Consider the following 20,138-nt stretch of genomic DNA (forward strand, 5'->3'; position numbering starts at 1 on the left):
TCTAGAAATTATATAATTAATGAAGTCATCATGCAAACCTATGTGTTTACCTTAAAAAGTATGCCTTCATAAATAGACTTCCTGCTATTAGATAGCTTCAGTATCTTGAAGCTTCAGTATCTTGTTTCTGAAGGCATAATCTTGATATGCTTGTCCTGTTCCTGGGATGTTGGGGTGCAATATAGAATTTAAAAGCCATGCTCAGCTAAGCATTCATGAGAGAAGAAGATCAGTGCCCTACCCAGCAATCACTTTCAGAGGTCAATAAAAGGAAGTTAGGGAGAAAACATTAGAAACTGTACAGCTTTGTTACTTAAGGCAATTTATTTGGCAGTAGCAGGTGTTATAGTCTAAGAGTAAGCTATGTCTAAATGTCAAACATGATAACCAACATATCCCCATATCAGCACATTTCCTCTACAGCTCACACAAAACCAACAAGAGGATTTACCTAGTGATCTATGAAGAACCTCAGGCTTACCGGATTTGCAATTTTGAGACCTAATACAGAAAAAGTTCACATAGCTGCATCACAAAAGACCATGTATATATGTATGTATATATATATATATGTGCACATCTGTACCAGTCAAGATGTATACTACAAATGCAAAACAGAACTACATCTGCTTCTCATTGTGGTCTGTACATTATCAAGAATTTCCACCTCTTGAGGCAGCTGATATATGACAGTGCTTCCTGAAGTTAAGCTTTTGTTTTGTTAGCTTTATGCTTCGGTTGCTAGAGCAACTGTGACTTTAACTATCTTAGGCCTATAAAATACTGACGTTGAGATGTTCACAAGGAGGGCCAGGTTACACAGTAGCCCAGCAATGAATTCAAATTATATGAAAGAACGTCTCTTAAGAGTCTAGTTTAAAATAACAAACAACAAAATCCTACTCCAGTAGATACAGTTAAATTATTCTTTCAAAACAAAACCAGTGTTTAAGAAGGGACAAGACTGGCTTGTACAATATTCTTGACTGATCATCAGTGACCTGTTACTAGAAAATAGAGACTGGGAATCTGTATTCTTATACTAGATACGTGGACTACTCTGGTTTATTAACACTCATCACTTGATAGTTCTATCACCATCCATATGGGTTCCATCACTATTTTCAAAAGGAAGAGGACTGTCCACTGTTATCAAGCTAGGCTTATTTATTTTGGGAGAGATTTATGAAGCTCTGAGCACAACAAACCAGATGGGAACCAAGAAACCATTTCTTCATCCCCATTCATCCTTGACAACAGAAAACATTCACTTATGCTTTGAGATTATGCTCCCAGTGCAATTTGCACTACATCCTGATTAATTATGGGCTCTGCCCTTCCAGGAAACGGCAAATCCAACCCCAGATGAGTTACAACAGAGTTTTCCATATGCATTACAACTAACAACTGTCTGTAGGTAAAAGATAAACAAAAGATAAATAAATCAGAAATCGGAATTCTGCTTCATACTTTCACCAAAAAAAGCTAAATTCCAAACAGAATTACAAATATATATGAAATGGTAGCAAGTAGTTTTTCATTATACCCTTTGCAGTGCAGGAAATCACTTTTAAATAACATTGAACTATGCTATCATTTATGGAAACATTTAAATTACAGCACGAGACTTAGTATGACTTTTTGAAAAAAAGGAAGCAATCTACTTGTATCCATTTTCCCGATGTTTCATCATTTTTATCTCCTTAGAACATTTTTGGTAGTTTAAAAGACCATGAGTTGGGACAGCACTGGCTATTACCAAATAATCAGTGGGCAGCACATGACTGCAGTCAGGCTCTGTATTTGTGCTCTGACAGTAGGGACTATCCATATTGGCGTACACATCTTTATAAACATAGGGCCTTGACAGTCAAGACCACTTCTCTAGCACTAGAAACGTTAAACCATAACATTTGTTAATTTCAGCTTGGTTGTTTTTTGTAAAGCAGATACGAGTTTCATCTGAGCAGCTCTGCAACTTAGAGTAGTTGTCTAGGGTAAACAGAACATCCGAAATATTGTTGAAAGAATTATTTATTCAATGAAAGATAAAATAAGTAAAAACAATCTCTTCACCTGCTATGAGTGAAGAGGGAGGGAAAAACAGGTATCACCAGAGCAAATAACAAAGCTCCACAAAAAAGGATATTGTGTTTCCTCCCATGACTGTTTTGTTAAGATGCACATCGGGGCACAAAACCTCCATACTATGAAACATGATGCTTCTCTGGAAACAAATTTCCATTGTATGATCAAAGGAGGCTAAGTGCTGAGGTGTGAGCCTGGTCAAATTGATGAAAGAGCTTTGCTTCCCACATTAAACCACAGGCTTGCAACTTTTCTTTGTGGCTTTGCAAAAGTGTATGATCAGTGACAACCTTTCATAATTCTTTTAGGAATCATTACTATATTAATGAGATACACTCCAAAAGCTTTGAACTTTATGATCAAAATTTTATGTTATTGCCCCTCCCTTGAGAACACACTGATTTTCTGCACTGTTACAACACTAACTCATGTTCTATGCTGTTACATCTTGTGCTGGTGAAAAGCAAATTGGACAAGGCTATCATAACATTTTTATCTATGATTTCTGAATTCTTTCAGCTCAGGTTCTGTAATAATTTGACAAGTCAATATGAAAATTCTGAGGTTCATTTTTCAAATCAGATATCTAATATCTGATAATGTGCCTACTGAACCAGAGGGAGTCCTTTTGCCGATTTTAACCATGAGCATATTCATCCTTGTATCTATACACAGCACTTGCAAACAGTCGGTCTTGCAGTTGCATAGACAGTTCCTATGTAAAATTATTCACTCTTCAATAATACAAATAATATGCTTATAAACTTCAGAGCTGTAAGCTCAAAGTCTGGAAGTGATGCACACTCTCCTTTATCTTTTCAGAGAGGCTTGGGTTAAGTACTTCAATATTACATCCTAAAACATCACATCAAATCATTTACCTGTTTATCATATACAGAGCCATGCATAAGACAAGAGGTCTCAGAAATAAAAGAAGTGTTGGCATTAAAAATGTTAATCCTTTAGTAAGTCAGTAAAGGAATTTCTTTGGAAAAAAGGCAAAAACAATCTTCTGAGGAAGTGACCAGATAATACTGGAAAATACTTTTTCTTCATAAATTATGATTACATTAAAATGGAAATATTTTAAACTCGAGGAAATTTTTGCCAGACTGGAATTTTTGTCCCTTCTCTGGCTAATTTCAGAGGAACTAATGGAAGGAGAAACAGCCCAACCCACAAACTTGACCTTTCAATTGGAAAAGGACATTTCAAAAATCCCATTTCGTAAGAGAACTTTTGAAAGTGTTCACTTCAGCTCAGTTAAACCCATAATTCGGAAAAACTTGAAAATGTCTGCAAAATGCACCTGTCACTCCTTTGCCTTCTTATGACTTTTGCTTCCAATTTCACATTTCCAAAAAAATTCCAAATTTAAACAGTATGTACAGGAACCTACCCCAGCCAGTCTGTAGGAGAACATAAATTTAAGCCTAATGAATGGTGGCCTTTGAAGACACTTTAAATCAACACATAAAAGCAAGCTGCTTCTTCCTAATAGCCAAACATCAGTCAGAAGGACTTGGATGGATAAGCAATTCTGTCCTAATGACGGATAAAAGGTAACCCCATGTCAAATAAATGTATGAAAGACAGACCTCCTCTTGGAAGCTTCTTAGAAATAGCAACATTTATTACAGCATATTCTATCCAAAAGAGCTCATAGTCCTATGCTTACAACACAATTTATGTATCATACACACAGCTTGTGCTGGAACACAGCAGCTACATGACATTCACAAGATCATCTTTCTTTCATTTTGTACTGTTTGTTTTTGGTAAAGCTGCTCTGTTCACTGCAACACACAGGTTGCCAGTGTATTTACATAGTCATGCAGGATTTCCTTCTTAGCTGTATCTCACATGGAAGCAACCACCAATTCTGCTCTGGTCTTTTTAGCTAGCTTGTTTATTATGGCTGGAAGAAAGTCCATTTTTTCAAGCACCCTCACTATTCCTCAAATGTCTTCACACTTTTCACCTGGTTCCTGTTACATCCTGAAAAGGCTTGATAAGTACTGCCTTTGCAGAGCCAGTCAGATGGATAGGCATCAGGTCAGGAGCCAAAATTAAATTGCTATGTCAGACAAGATCTCCCTCAGCAATTTCAGGTTCTTCTTAAAAGACCAGAGAGCTTTTCTCCCACATAAAGTACCAAATGAATGCATATAAGATTTCAAAGGCTAGGGAGGTATAAACCTCTGCAAAACACCTACTTCAGAGTTTACCTCAGCAAATCTTGGGGAAACAGATGTTCAGCTTCTAAATAAGCATCTATGAGAGGGTCAATAAAAATGTGCTAGTTGCTGCAGAAACATGATAGAAAAGACCTTTACTGTGCTGAGAGAACAGAGTGAGGCATTAAAGTCAAATTATAGGTAATAAACATATTTTTAACACTAAAAGATATTTGAATATAATAATTACCATAACATTTGGTTTTTCAGTAGTGAATTGCTAGAGAGGAAACCTGGACCAAGTTATGGTCAAAAAAACAAAGTTTATTGCAAAATATTCAATTTCTATTTCTCTTATGGTTTCAGGTTGTGTCATTAAAGTTACCCATATACATACATATATTCTTTACACTAAGACAGTTTTAAGTCTCTTCCTTTAGAAATCAGCAACACCACTATCCACAGGGTATAACTGCATGGATAAGGCCAGATTTTGCCATCTCCTATGTCAGCTGCAAGATTCAACACTGAAGAATTGTTGAATGGGAGGCAATGAGTCATGTTTCTGTGCCATGCTGCCAGAACTTCATATATTTATTCTTTAGGAAAAATGGACTAGAGAACTCTCATGACTGGAAAGATGAAATGCCTCTCTCCTGCTCCTTTAGTTTCTCCTAACACTGCCTTCATCAAGTCCCCAGCACACTGCATGGCTCCTTTTTCCTTATTCTTAATTGCCATCTGTAGTTTTAGGCTAGCAACACTCACACTCCCATGAGTCCAGGCCAATCACTAGAAAGAACATTTGTAGCAATACTAGCACACACCACTGTAGCTGTTTCTACATGCCAGCTCATAACTTCTGGCACAGAGAGTTCAATCCTCATAGTTTGGTTTGCCAGGTCTGGTCTTCCCCTCTTGTGAAGCTGCATGTTCTTGCTGGCAGAGGTGGCATCAGTGAGAGGCATGGAAGCCCACTGGCAAGTTTCCAGCCACAGTGCTGGAGCGTGCCCATAACCATCCCTACTCAGATGTTTCCGTGTTGAAGAAAGACTGATTTTGTTGAAGCAATTTTGATTAGGTTGCAGAGGGGATTTATCTCAAGCAAAGTCAGAACACTAAAAAAAACCTGGTTGCGAGGGATTTCTAAAGGTCAGAAAATCCATTCTGATCCTCCTCAACACATGACTTATTGCCAGCAACAAATGAGGTCAGCACGGACCTTATCCAAACTAGTCCTGAAACCCAGGATGGCAGAGCACACCATCCCAGCACATCTCATTCCTGAGCAGCATGAACTGCCTACGCAAGAAAGTTTTTCCAAATCTCTGGTCTGAACCAGCCAAACCACAGTCCATGACTCTTACCCTGCTTACCACCAGTCACAAGCAACAAGGTTGCTGGCTCCTTTGTCCAGCGATCCCTTCAGGAGGCTGGGATGGGTTTGCATGCAAACTGATGCTAAAGAAGGTGCACAAGCCTTAAAAAGATTTATCTGTTAAATGACAACAAACCTTTTTTCTTTCCAGTATAAATGCATCTTAACTCTTCTTCAATCCAATACAGCATATTACCCTGGTCTTCAACCCAAGTCACCAAGGACTCTTTTCACTGTAACAGAAACATTAAAAAGAAGAACATATCCCATCTCTAGCTTCCTGTATCTTTGCAAAAATTTCCAGTTGAAGTTCGAAGTCTTTAACATTTTTTTATTGTTGCCTGCTCCCAAACAGTCCTACCCTTTCATATTCTCTGAATTCAGAGCAAAGGGTTTCAGCTTGCCAAGCAGCACTATCTCCACATGCAGTAACACCTCAACAACATTAAATAACAAGGCAAACCAAATCACATCTGCTCAGAACAGCAGTGAAGTTTTTAACACATGCAGATTTGCTTGATTTTAGCACTTTGGATAAATTGCCATCTATTATGTAGTCACTTAGACTGAGTGTTAACATCCTGGGCTGTTTAGTTGTTATTTATCAAAATGAAGTGCTCCCAATTTAAGGGTACACAAATAAGTTTTCAGGAGAGAAGGAGTAGCCCAAGAAAATTAAAATCAGAGCAGGCCTGGTTAGCTCTTGCCAGCAGAGGCTATTTTTTTCCTATTATTCATTTGGTATGTATTTGTGCTTGTTTCAGCTGGGGTAGAGTTTATTTTCTTCACAGTGGCTGGTGTGGGGCTGTTTTTTAGTTGTGCTGAACACAAGGTTTATAATATAGAGAACTTTTTGTTACTGCTTAGCCAGACTTATACAGAGCCAAGGCCTTTTCTGCTTTTCACATTGCCACACTGGCAAGGAAGCTGAGGGTGGCATGAAAGGTTGGGAAGAGACACAGGTTGGACAGGTGATCCCAACTGATGATGCCATACAACATTATGCTCAATATATAAAGTGTGAGGGAGGAGGAAGGAGGAGATATTTGGAGTGATGGCATTTGTCTTCCCAAGTCAACATTATGTGTGATGGTCGTACTCCACTGGAGATGACTGAACACCTGCCTGCCCATAGGAAGTGGTGAATTAATTCCTTAGTTTTCTTTGTTTGTGTGCACATATTTTGCTTTGAAACTGTCTTTTATCTCAACCCACAAGTTTTCTAGCCTTTACCTTTCCAATTTTCTCCCCCAATCCCTCTGGTAGGGGAGTGAGTGAGTGGCTGCATAGTGCTTGGTTACTGGCTGGAGTTTCATATCTTCAAAGCTGGATGCCGTCCTTTAACTGGGGAATTCTAATGATTCAAATGCATCATGGGTGAACTCTGTATCACAGTAGCTTGTGCAGTTCCTGAACTCGTAAGAATGCAAACAATTCCCTTGATGATAACGTAATCTGAGCTAACTTAAGTTCCTATGCACATATATGCTGTAACCAGCTCACATTTGAAAGCATATAAAGTGATGAACAAAACTATACCCTGTTGTATATAGCAATGTATAGTCTGAACTCTGAGCAGCTTTTGGCTCTAACATGCTACAAATTTAAAAGTGTGTAAGGACAGCTAGTTAATGTAGCAGGGAGCCCTGTGTCCTGTAACAAAATCTAAAGGCAAGACAATGATGGAAGAACAAGTCAAGTACGGAGTGGCATTTTGCTGATATATTTCTGCAGCTTTCGGAATTTATATTTGCCATTTCACTACTAAATACAGTCTCAGGACTTACAGAATCCCAAACAGTAAAATCCACATTAATCACACACTTCATGAAAGCATACCTCCTTGCTTGTTTATTTTCATTGCTCTGAATAGTTTAATAGGATCAGCAAACTTCATCATCATGCTATTCAATTCTAGCAGACTATTTCCCATATAATTTGTGAATATACTGAATACCACTAGCACTCAGACAGCTTTCTCCACCACCAAAACCAACTCTTTACACCTTTTCTCTGTTGATTATCTTCTAATCAGGTAGTAGTACACAGGATGCCATTCCTCTTGGATCTGGGCAACTTACTTTCTTGGTGAGAAAGTCTTTTGCCAGCCAAAGTAGGAGATCTTAACCAAACCACCCTATCCACAAGTCCAGTGACATTTTCAAAGAGATGCAGCAGACCTGAGAGACAGAACTTACCACTGCCTTTCTATAAACATCCTGTTTATTTCAATTCACTTTATCTGTGGAGCATTAATTGCATCGTTTCCAAGAATAAAATTTAGGTGCACAAATTTAGGTGATTATTTAGAAAAAGGTATTAACATAAACTTGCTAACCATGAAGTCATATGTTTTGTGCAGATAGTAATAAATGAGTCATGTTTTTTTTTGCTCTTTCCAAAAAAAAAAATTTGCTTTGTTTACAGACTTACTATAATCAAGAATAATGTGGAAAAATTGTGATAGGATTATTTTGCATGAAACACATGGGGCTGGAAAAATTCAGTATAGCACTTGTTTAAAATCAGAATCCATAGCATGTTTCTTGGTAATTTTATATGCAATAATAACGAGAATCTGGTTTTGTAAGAGATATTCATTGTGCTGTATTTCTTAATAATTGAAGCTTACAGAGCCCTGTAGCTAAAGAAAGCCCATACAGAATTTCCATGCAGAAATTTGACAACATCCTGTTTATTTCAAAAAGGACTTCAGGTTGCCACTGGGTAAAGAAAATTTGAGAGCATTTGTTGAATATTTTGCTATACAAATGCAGAAACTGTATCTGAATAGCCTAAGCTCCAATAACAGGGATGACTTTTAAATTGCCAAGATAACATAAATAACAGCTGTAAAAACAAACAGCCTGATGGTCCAATCCCAGCTGCAGTGATTACTATACACTGACTGACCAGTTTTAGGATCTGTCTCTTGTTATTTATTCCTCAACTGTGGGACAAATCCTTCACTAGCTTCTCTAATCCACGCAGACACGTATCTAGCTCACAGCAGATTTTGCTCACCACAAAGTCTGAGTCAAATATCCAGACTAACTGCAGTCAAACCTTGGACTCTGTAGCCTGAGACATAACCCTGCTCCCAGCCAATCCCCCAAAACACTCATGGGGATTTCAGTCATGTCTGGAGAAGTCCATAACTTCTCAAACTTGACTCTGGTTCAGTTTTGTCTCCAAGTACTGTTACAGCATGCTGTAGATTTGTATAAAACATGTCTGTGGCTATTACTACTTCTCTTTTTGTTGTTTTGTTTGGGTTGTTTCTTTTTTGTCTTTCACTCTCATTCCTGACCTGAAAGCAAAGCACTTCACAGATTCTCCGTCAAATACCAAAATCTCTGGCATGCAATTAAATAACTTACATCAGCATTTCCATCTCTAAAAATACTGAAAGAAAAAATAAAAAGGAAACAGAAGTCATATGAAGTTCACCTTTAGCCCTATTTATCCCCAAAGTGAATACACATCCAGGAAAAATAATAGGCATTTTCCTAGGATCACCAGTCATGAGAGAAAGAACATAAACTTCACCTCTGGTCTATTTGATAAGTTTTATTATCCCAGAAGAAAGTGAAATCAGACACTCATCCCCAAGTTGTAACAAGAAGAATTTGAAAGGAGTATTTAGAAAAGTTTGCAAAACTACAAGTTGAGAAACAAAAAACAGTAGTTTGAAGATAATTTGCCATGTTCAGAGGGGGTTCTTTAACCTCACATGTGACAGAACAAACTGCTTTTCTGCAGGCAATTTTACTCCTACCGTATCATGAACAGTATTTTACTTTGTTTGAAAAATTACGTGTTCCGCATTGGTACTTGATTTGAGCATGCATCTTTACTTTTTTTGCCCCCTCTGCTACTTTATTTGTTTATTCTACTTTTGTCCATTGTGACTGTTAAGATGAAGGTGCCTTGCACTTTATGTGACCAGAGCCCACCAGCACAAGAGTTCAGATTCTGTGAACATCTCAAGACCTTCTGCACTAAAAGTGACATCACTGTCACCATCCTTCTAGTCTGGATCTTAAACATCTGTGTTTGTATTTTGACTTTTCAATGCCATTCCACATAAAATGAATGGCATACTAGTGTGCAAGAAATAAAATAAAAGTTCGCCTACTCACCTAGAGAGCAATAATTTTCCTTGAAGTTTCAAATCAGCAGCACAGTCATCAGATTGACAGTTCCTCTCAAAAACAGTCTGTGAAAAAGACAGGAAAGAACTGTTAAAACACAAGAAAAGTAAGATCAGAATTCAAAGAAGGAACATGCTTGGATAAAATAAAAACAAGAGCAAAATCTGTGATACAGGGATATATGGTCTGAGTGTTAAGGAAATTCGAGATGAGGCAAATCTTATCTCTGTCAGAACTGGTTTTATTATCTTCTAACTAAACTAAAGTTTCATCAAAACCAGACTCTCATTCAAAGGTTTTCCTCAATCCATTCTTCCTTCTCATCTGACAAGAGTAACTGTTCATACAATATTTCTGGCATTCTTCTTTCTCTTCCCCAGCTATGTGCATGAAAATGAATCAGAATATGAAGTATTTATGAAACTATTTTCAGTCCTAAGGGTTGCAAGTAAGGCAATCATACGGCAAACATTTCCTCTAGATTTTATATTTGGCAGGAAACATTTCTGCCATCATGCAAGCAGGAGAAAATTACAAATACCGTTATGTATCAGTGATACTCTCAAATAATGGAACCACTGTCAATCTTGTGAACTCTGGTAATATTGAGGAAATGTAACAGATAGATAAAGCTAGGAACTATGAAGGGACAACATATGGGAATACTATTTAAGTGGCAGTAGTTTGCCATGGCTAAATGAGACAGCCACCAGAAAGTGAAAGAAGAGAACAGGAGCATGCTCTTGGCATCAAAGAAACCTAGATGCCATTAAGATCATGGTTACTTAGCCCTGTGTTTAGACCACAGACCAATACCTTTCTAAACATAAGGCTAGACTTTTCAGGCTGGAGAACTCATTCTTTTAGAAGTATAATGCTCTTCTGCCTACCAAATATCCAAATACCCAATATGAATGTCACTGTTCAGCTAGGAAACCTGACAATCCACTGATCTCTTCCTTTAATAATATGAATGTTCCTTTCTACAGGCTTCATGACTTTTATTACCAAAGTAAATATATTTCCATCAGTCAAGGACAGGGAAAATCTGTGCAGGACACACATAATGGTCAGATTGGGCTGAAGAGACAGAGAAGGCAAAAAAATGCAAACTGTACTGAGTTCGTACATTTTTTAAGAGCTCTGCCCAACTGTATCAGGACTGCAAAAAGACTTGAATCTTAAGCCCAGAGGGCATAGAGACTTCTAGTCCTTTGCTTTCCAGGAACATTCTTGACTAAGCAGGCAGCTTGTTCTCCTTTTTCTATGCTGTCTGAGCTCCCAAAAAAGGAGTGAATCTTTATGTAGTTAATTGTGATGCTGAAAGGGATTTTGCCTTTTTGCTTTTATATTTCCTTAATATATATCCCTAGCTCTATTCTTGCATACTTATATAGTTCCTAGCTAGTCCCAGTACCTTTTCCTGCCTTTTTCCTTCCCTGATAGAAGGGACAAAACACATTCCAGAGGCTCCAAGCCAAGGGATCTAGGGTCCCTATCCTATCTTGGGTCTTCCTGGGAGCCAAGGTTGAAACCAGCTTTTCAAGACACATTTTTATAAACAAAGTTTAGTTCCTATCTAAGGGGGGAGGATTTAGAAAAGGGTTGAATCCCTTTCCCCCTGAAAAGTGGGAACCACCTTACAACTTATGTCTCTAACTGGGTATTTTTATTAGTTATGCTGATTTGCTAAACTTAAAAAACTGTTTTCACCTTGTGCGGAGGTGGGCATTTTCTGGTTTGCCCCTGGAGGCCTCCAGCAGCGACCAGCCTTTATATTACCTCCTATACTAATATTGTCTTGAAAGTGTGTTGTTTTATTTCTAGGTTCTTTAAGGCATCAGTTTCATATATCAAACTTACCAAAAAAAAAGTAGATTGTACTGTACTGCAGAAGAAGAAAAGGTGGAAGGTGACCAGCTCATCCAGACTATTTACTTCACTCTTTCATTTTTCTTCCCTACCTTTTGCCTTCTCAGAAGTGAATTTTTTTTAGGATTTAGAAAGGAGGACTGAATTTACCCTTCCTCCTTTATAAAGACTACACAATCAAAGGACAGGAATAATCCTGAGACAGGAACTGGCACTAGGCCTCCCTCTCAAACATGGCACATTTCAGAGGTATAGTTTCAAAAGTCCTCAGAATTCATCTTCAAACCACTGTAGTAGTTTCACATAGGAAAGACCACTTGGTAACCCTCAGAGAAGAAAGAATAATAAACTGTAAAAAAATTCTAGCCTTTCAGTTTCTCTGTTTGAACTGCAGAAATCTTGGCAAAGTGAACACAGCAATCAAAGAAATTATCTGTACTTTTCAAAGTATAAAATACTCTAAGTACATTTAAGTAACTATCTAATAGTCTTATCTAATAATCTAATAATTTTCTTACTAAATCTATAGTTACCATTACTCAGAAAGAATGAACAAATACTTCATTTTCTAAAATCACTTAGCATGTATCTCTTCCAGCATATCAGGTACTAGAGAGCAGCTACTTTGAAATACATTTGGAGTATTTTCTCATGTCATAGATAGGTTTCTACACAACATTGGGTTGGGAGAAAGAAATAAGGATGGTGAATTCCAAGAGCTGTAGCTGTATAGGAGTGAACTGTTTGCTTCTATGGAGGATCTTGAACCTGTTCAGGTTTGGAGGGAGCTCTCTCACCTCAAAGCAGCTGGCTGGTCTGAGTTTCCAGTCCAACAGGTTCCGAGGACCCATGGATGCAGGCATAACAGATTCAGCAGCCCAGTTCCAGGTTAATGACATCTCTGGACTGTTTTGTTATTTTCCACTATTTCACTCATCTACCCAGACTCTACTCCACCTTCCCTTTTTGTATGTCTTCTAGAGTCTCGAGCCTCCAGCTTCTTACAGTCTATTTCTTCCATTTTCTTCTCTGATAACTTTAGCCATTCCTTCCCCACCCTTTAGATGCTTCTACCTTTCAGGGTGACTAATTCCTGGCTTTTTAAATCCCTCCTAAACAATTAAGAAGTAAACTCACTTGAAGGCATCATAGCATTTGTGAACACTGCTTATATGTTGTTACTGTGCCTTACTTGGTCTACTTGAGCTGCAATTTCTTTGGGCCAGAAACTGTACCTAACTTAACACTGCATGTTGTTAGAGCAGGAGGTCATTCCTGGGTTATGGTGCAGACCCTACTACAACATCATCACTAATTTTAACTCTAAGCAATTTTTAAAGCAGTTGCAGCTTTACAATACCAGCTTTGAGGATTTATAGAGCTCTTTAAATATTAAAATTGTTGAAGAAGGTAATCCATGGGTTGTATGTGTTATCCACAATTGAAAAAAGGACATAGGGCGAATCTAACTGTGGAAGCAGTTCATAATTTTTGCTTTTACTGTTACCCAAAGCAAAGAAGAACAATTCTGAACAGTGGTTTTATGAAATTTAATTGTATTCTACTAACATGGTTCCAAGTACCTCACAGATTTGAATATATCAGAGATGGCCAGGTAGCTGCCTTACATAAGAAATATATACATGATAAATTGAGGAGTACAAAGTCAGGGGTGGAGATCAGGGCAAAAATTGTCCTGAAAAACACAGCTCCATCTCTTATCTCAAAGTCATCACATAGTTGTCTAGCATTTCCATGAGAAAAATAGGTGTTTCTGTGCTCAGTAACAGGGACAGGATAACCTCAATGCTTCTAGGACACATATTCACTGTATAAACACAAAACTAGTGCAAAGTTCAATCTCAGTGAGTCTGTCAGACTTCCTGCTATCACCAGATGTACGGCAAAGCAGAGACAAAATCCAGCATTTCCAGGGTTCACGATTCCTCTCTGCACTCTGCACTCCACTGCTGCACAGAACCCAGCATCTATGGGAAGTTGTTCCAGAGCAGTTCCCACCAAGTCATCAAACCTTCTTGACAAACAGAGTTTTCTCAAATTCTGCATGGCAACTTTTCTGAGTTAAAAAAAAAATTATGCTCCTTGGGAGGTCCAGTAATGTGACAGATTACTGTCATGAGGGATTAGGAAAGATGGATGGCACCCATGTCCTCCAGAGGGTAAGCCAAAAAACCTACATTAAAGTGCACTCATAATAAAAAGTGAACGTACACATCTGTACATAATCAAACCTACAGTAAGGAGAGATCTGGAGCTGACCAGGAAGGGAATATATCTACATAGGTAGTCAGATCAGGCCTCAGAGGAAGTATCTTTGTGTCCATTATGCCTCTTGAAGAGAGACTTAAGGTCTAAATTCCACATTTTGTGTTAAAGGCCAGGGGTGAATTTAGGAGAAAGTAGAAGAGAGATAAATCTCTAGTTCCTGCATCCTAAGCCATCCTAAGCATAAAGCTGCTGGGTATTGGGCATGTAGATAGCCTCCTTTTCCTTCTTGCTGGTAGTGGACTCTATTGAAAGGTGATAGGAGGTTAAATAAATAAGAAAGCCTTTATGATCAGAGGTCTGTGCTCTGAGGAAGATGATCTGTGATTTCAAACCAGGCTTACTAAACTGCTTCACTTTCTTTCAGTGGTTATCTAAAATTAAACAAATCCATGTTTCTGGAAGTAGGGAAGAGAACAGGAAATATAAAAAAACTCCTGTGCCACTCCAGCCCACAGAAAATACAGGAAGTCTTTCAATAAATAAAGGGGGAAAATAGTTTTTTTTTAAATATTCAACCTACCAAAATTCAGGAAAGCAAATGGAAATTTCAGGTTGTAGCCAAAATGTACTATCAAGAATTTGAGAGGTTGCCAGCACTATTCTAAGAGTTCTGCCTATGCTTTCACAGAAAGGGAAAGCAACAGCTGAGGGTCAATATTTGAAGAGAAGGGAGAAAAACAGAATTCTCAAAAGAACCCTTGAAAACATGTCGTTTTATGGACTGGATAAGAGAACAGTGATTCACTCTCAATCAGACTTTTAACAGCTTCCTCACACATCAGTCTATAAAAGGTTCAGGTAGCATCCCTTAAGAAGTGGCAGAGCTGGCCTCTGTTATCTGAGGATCTATTAGTTTAATTTCATAAACTGTGCTGTGGACTTCTTGAAGACTTGGGTTATGCAAAATTATTTGGGTTAAGAATACACTGCTTCAATCTCTACACTGATTTCCAGTAAATTGTCACCAACCCTATGGTATGCACAGAGATGACATAGCAATTAGATCATGATAGTAGCACAAAAACAATTCAGTCAGGAGGCTTGTCTTTCTAATAACTCTTTAGTTATTAGGTACTGATGCTATCTGATTATAAACATGTTATCTGGTGAAGCTGAGTTCCTGGCTCTTATGTAGAAACCAGGATATATGATCCAATTTTCAAATGCTGAGCTGTAAGCAACTCTCAGTAACGTTTTTAAGAAGTGTTTTCGGTTTATAGCTTTACAAACCAATTACATCAATGTGCCTAAATATAGATACAGGAGTTTGATTTTAGACCTGAATTTATTTTGATTTTAAACCTCCAAGCTGCCTGAAAAATAAAGCTATTACCTACATGTCTACTGACTGCAGAAAAAAAAAAATATATAGACTGATTCCCTCGAGGCATCCCATGGTTTACTATACTACTTATGGAAACATAAGTCCATTTATATATGCTGCTGAGCCAAACACAAAATAGCTGATTTAAGTATCAGAAGAGCAATTATTACTGTGAAAAACATTCCAGGGTTTCATCAGATGTGCTGGCTAAAATGAGAATACATGATTTCCACAATACCCCTAACTGAGTGGTGGAGTGAACATATGACAAAGGCATCAGTACTAGGAGAGTGAAACCAGTGTGCTGGTACTGCATGGTGCAGGGGATGAAGGTTAGCTATCAAGCTCCCTCAGCTCCACACAGACTTCATCAGAGCACTAAGTTTGAAGGCAGAAGGTAATAAGATCAGACTCATTAGAGATGAGCTCACTGTTGGGGGTGAAATCAATAGCCCAGCTGAAGTGCACCTCCACCAGCACACACAGTGTGTGGAACAAACAAGAGAAGCCGGAAGCCACTGTGCAGCAGGAAAGCTGTGATGTAAGTTGCCATCATGGAAAATAAGTGGAATGACTCACAAGACTGGAGTGCTGCAATTCATTGCTACAAGTACTTCAGAAGGTGAAATCTTTGATAGTTAAAAAATTGGCTGTACAGCTGGACCCAGAGACTTATGGTGAATGAAGCTAAATCCAGTTGGCAGCCAGTCGCTCGTGGTGCTCCCTGGGGTTCAGTTTTAGGGCTGGTCCTTTTGATGATCTGGATGAGGGCATAGAGTGAATTTGCAGGAAACATCTAATTGTGTGGAAGTGTTGATCTGCTCTCTACAGATAGACAGGGACAGAATCAACCAATGGGATGAGGAAAACAGCATGAGGTTCAATAAGTGGAAGTGCTGGGTCCTGCATTTGTGTCCCAGCAAGCCCATGCAGCACTATAAGCTTGGGGAAGAGTGGCTCAAGAGCTGTTCAGCAAAAGGGACCTGGAAGTGCTCAGTATGAGCCAGCAGTGTGCCCAGGTGGCCAAGAAGGGCAATGGCATCCTGGCCTGTATGAAGAACGGTGTGGCAAACAGGATCACCTCCTATTCTTGGCACTGGTGAGACCACACCTTAAGTACTGTGTTCAGTTCTGAGCTTCTCACTTTAAAAAGAACATTGAGGTGCTGGACCATTTCCAAGGAAGGGCAACAAGGCTTGTGAAAGGTCTGGAAAACATGTCTTATGAGGAATGTCTGAGGGGCTGGGTTTGTTGAGAAGAGGGGCTCAGGAGGGACCTCATTGCTCTCTACAACTACCTGAAAGGAGGCTGTTGTGAGGTGGGAGCCAGTCTCTTCTATTGTGCCTGCAGTGGAAATGTCCTTAAGCTGAGACAGATGAGTTTCAGATTAGATATTAGAAAAAAAATGGTCAGGCACTGGAAAAGATTGCCCAGGGCTGTAGTGGAGTCACCATCCCTGCAGGTCTCTAAGAATTAACTGGATCTGGCACTGGTGTTGTTTAGTAAACTGATGCTTTTTAGTGGTTTAGGGGTTACAGTGGTAGTGCTGGGTTGATAGCTGCAACTGATGATCTTAAAGGTCTTTCAGCCTTGATGATTGTATGATTCTATGACAGGCAGGGAAAAAGAGGTGGTGGTGTGGCTCTGAATATTAGGGAATCTTTCAACTATCAAGGATAATGATGTCAAAGTTGAGTATCTGTGGGTAAGAATCGGGGGGAAGGCCAACAAGGCAGACATCCTGATGGAAGTCTCGTACAGACAACCCAACCAGGATGAAGAATGAACTATTCTGTAAACATCTGGCTGATGTTTCACAATTGCTAGCCCTTGTTCTTGTGGGAGACTAACTTGTGGGATGTCTGCTGGAAACTCCACACAGTGGAGAGGAGGCATTCTAGGAGGTTTCTCGAGTGTGTGGAAGACAACTTCCTGACACAACTGGTAAGGAAGCTTAGCAAGGGAGGTACCCTGCTAGACATGCTTTTAACAGAGAAGGGCTGGTGGGAAATGTGGTAGTCAGATGACATCTTTGGCACAGTGACCATGATATAATAGAGTATTCAATTCTTGGTGAAGTAAAGAAGGGGTCAGCAAAACCTCTGCCTTGGACTTCAGGAGGGTGGACTTTGACCTTCTCAGGACACTAGTTCAGAGAGCCTCCTAGGAAACAATCCTTAATAAGAAGGGGGTCCAGGAAAGCTGGACATACTTTAAGAAGGAAGTCTTAAAGATTTAGGAAAACACCCTCCCTGTGTGCCCAAAGATGAACTGGAGAAGAAGACCAGCCTGGCTGAACAGGGAGCTTTCATTAGAACTTGGATTTATGACCTTTGAAAGAAGTGGCAGTCAACTCAGGAATGGTACATGGATGTCGTTATGCCATGTAGAAAGAAAATTGGAAAGGTGAAAGGTCAGCTAGAACTTAATCTGGCCACTGCTGTAAAAGATAATAAAAATGTTTTTTATAAATACATGAACAACAATAGGAGGGCCAATGAAAATCACCAATCTTTACCGGATGCAAGGGGATCATAGTTACCAAGGACGAGGAAAAGGCGGCTGAGGTACCTAAAGCCTTCTTTGCATCATTTTTTAACAGTAAGACCAGTTATCTTCATGGCAAGCAGCTCCCTAAGGTGATAGACAGAGACAGGAAGCAGAATTGACCCCCTGTAATCCAAGAGGAAGCAGTCAGGGACCTGCTGGGCCACTTTGATACACACAAGTCTATGGGACCAGATGGGATCTATCCTAGGCTGCTGAGGAAGATGTCAGAATAACCACTCTCCATCATTTATCATCAGTCCTGGCAAACTGGGGAGGCCCCAGGTGACTGGAAGATGGCCAATGTGAGCCAAAAGGAAGATCCAGGAAACTAAAGGCCTGCTAGCCTGACCTCGATGTACAATAAATAATGGAACTGACCATCTTGAGTGGGATCGTGATGCCAGTTTGGGTTTTGCCCCCTTTTTTTAATATGTTCTCTGTATTCTTTGCACATATATTTGTAGTTCTGTAGCTTATTGTACTAGTACTTAATTTTCCCAGTATTTTTCCATGGCCTTTCCTTAAGCAGAAAAACAAAACATATTCCAGAGCTATAAGCCCCAGGAGGTGCAGGGCCCCAGTACTATATTGGTTCTTCTGGGAACTAAGATCAAGAACAACTCTTCGAGACACATTTCATAGACACAGCACAGCTAGAGCTGACAGGAGGACTCCAGAGAAAGGGCTTGACCTGGGGGGGGGAATTGCATCACCACTTGTCCTCCTAATTGGTGCATTTTACCAATTATTCTAATTTCCTAAAACCTATAAAAACGTACTGATCTCTATAGGGGTGGGCTTTTGTGGACATCTTTCCATACCTGCCTCTGAAAACCTTCAAATAAAGATCCACTCCTTACTAAAATCACCTCAAGTTTCATTTCCAGGTTAGGAAGAAGGCAACAATCACATGGCACATACAGGACAACCAGGGGATTAAGCCCAGCCAGAACAGATTTAGGAGGGGCAGGCCCTGCCTAAACAGCCTGATCTCCTTTTATGGCCAGGTGACCCACCTTGTGGATGTGGGGAAGGCTGTGGATGTTGTATACCTGGACTTCAGCAAAGCCTCTGACATCATCTTCCACAGCACACTCCTGGAAAAGCTGGCAGCCCATGGCTTGGAGCACTTTGCTGGGTTAAGAACTGGCTGGATGGCCAGGCCCAGAGAGTGGTGGTGAATGGCGCTGCATCCAGTTGGTGGCCGGTCACCAGTGGTGTTCCTCAGCTCTCCACTATTGGGACCAGTCATTTTAAATATACTTACTGATGATCTGGACAAGGGGATCAAATGCACCCTCAGTAAGTTTGTGGACAACACCAAGTTGATCTGCTAGAAGGTGGGAGAGCTCTGCTTATGGTCTGGACAGGCTGGATTAATGGGTTGAGGCCTATGGTATTAGGTTTAACAAGGCCAATGCTGGGTCCTACACCTTGATCACAACAACCCCATGCAGTGCTATAGGCTGGGGAAGATTGTAAACCAAACTTTGCCAAGAAAGGAGGAAAACTGAGGAAAACTACAGGGGAATTAATCCATTTCACTGAGTGGAAGACTCTGGGCTAGCTCATGACTAGCACATTGCCACTTGTCAAGCCATCTAAGCCAAATGCAGTCATTTGTCCACTATTTCAGGTGACCAAACTCATCAAGAGCAGAAGAGATACCACTGAAGGGATGGCAGAGGGAGGAATATAAATTGCTTTCATCAATTCCACTCCAACCAAAGGGAAGACAATTGCAATTAGGCAGGAAGGATGGCCCATGATCTCTGCAAGAATAAATGCAAAATGTAATTTGGGAGCTTGCCCTGCTAAGGAGGAAGGAGTTTTGTGGCAAGCTATTTCATATGGAACATGGCAATTAGATTGATCTCTCCAATCTACCAAAGACTTCCAATATCCCTAGGTATAAGTCAATTAATCTTCCACCTACCCAACTACTGACAGCTGCACTAAGTTACTCAGCTGCACCAGGAAACTGAATTGCCCTAGCCTCCGAGACAGGAGCATCCTACCTCCTAACCGATGCCTAAGGATGCAGTAGTTGGCATAGGTTAAAATCATGCCATGAGCCACTTCAACAGCTTGGTAGAATAAAGATGTCATTCCAATGCCAAGAAATGTCATGGGCACAGTTCAGTTTGCAGACAGTGACATGACCTGACTCAAGAAGGAACACAGAGATCTCTGCTCAAGAGAAGACACTGACAAATCTGGACCATGCTGTATGTATGGACACTGCATTTCATTCTGTCCAGATCTGTCATTTCTTTGCTCTCAGTATGAGATTGAGGTGCATGTGC

The 20,138-nt window shown here is 39.7% G+C and overlaps 1 protein-coding gene across 3 annotated transcripts in view; it reads right to left on the minus strand.

The window, feature by feature from the left end:
- ITGA9 (integrin subunit alpha 9) overlaps nucleotides 1-20,138 on the minus strand; it is a 218,944-nt gene that overhangs the window by 86,876 nt on the left and 111,930 nt on the right. For all 3 annotated transcript variants that reach the window (XM_086844215.1, XM_086844226.1, XM_086844237.1), the window contains one exon: nucleotides 9,786-9,862. In XM_086844215.1, the coding sequence (XP_086700341.1) occupies nucleotides 9,786-9,862 (77 nt within the window). The remainder of the gene's footprint in view (nucleotides 1-9,785; nucleotides 9,863-20,138) is intronic.

The sequence above is a fragment of the Cyanistes caeruleus genome, chromosome 1, assembly GCF_971803275.1.
Source record: "Cyanistes caeruleus chromosome 1, bCyaCae1.hap1.1, whole genome shotgun sequence".
NCBI classification, from domain to species: Eukaryota; Metazoa; Chordata; class Aves; order Passeriformes; family Paridae; genus Cyanistes; species Cyanistes caeruleus.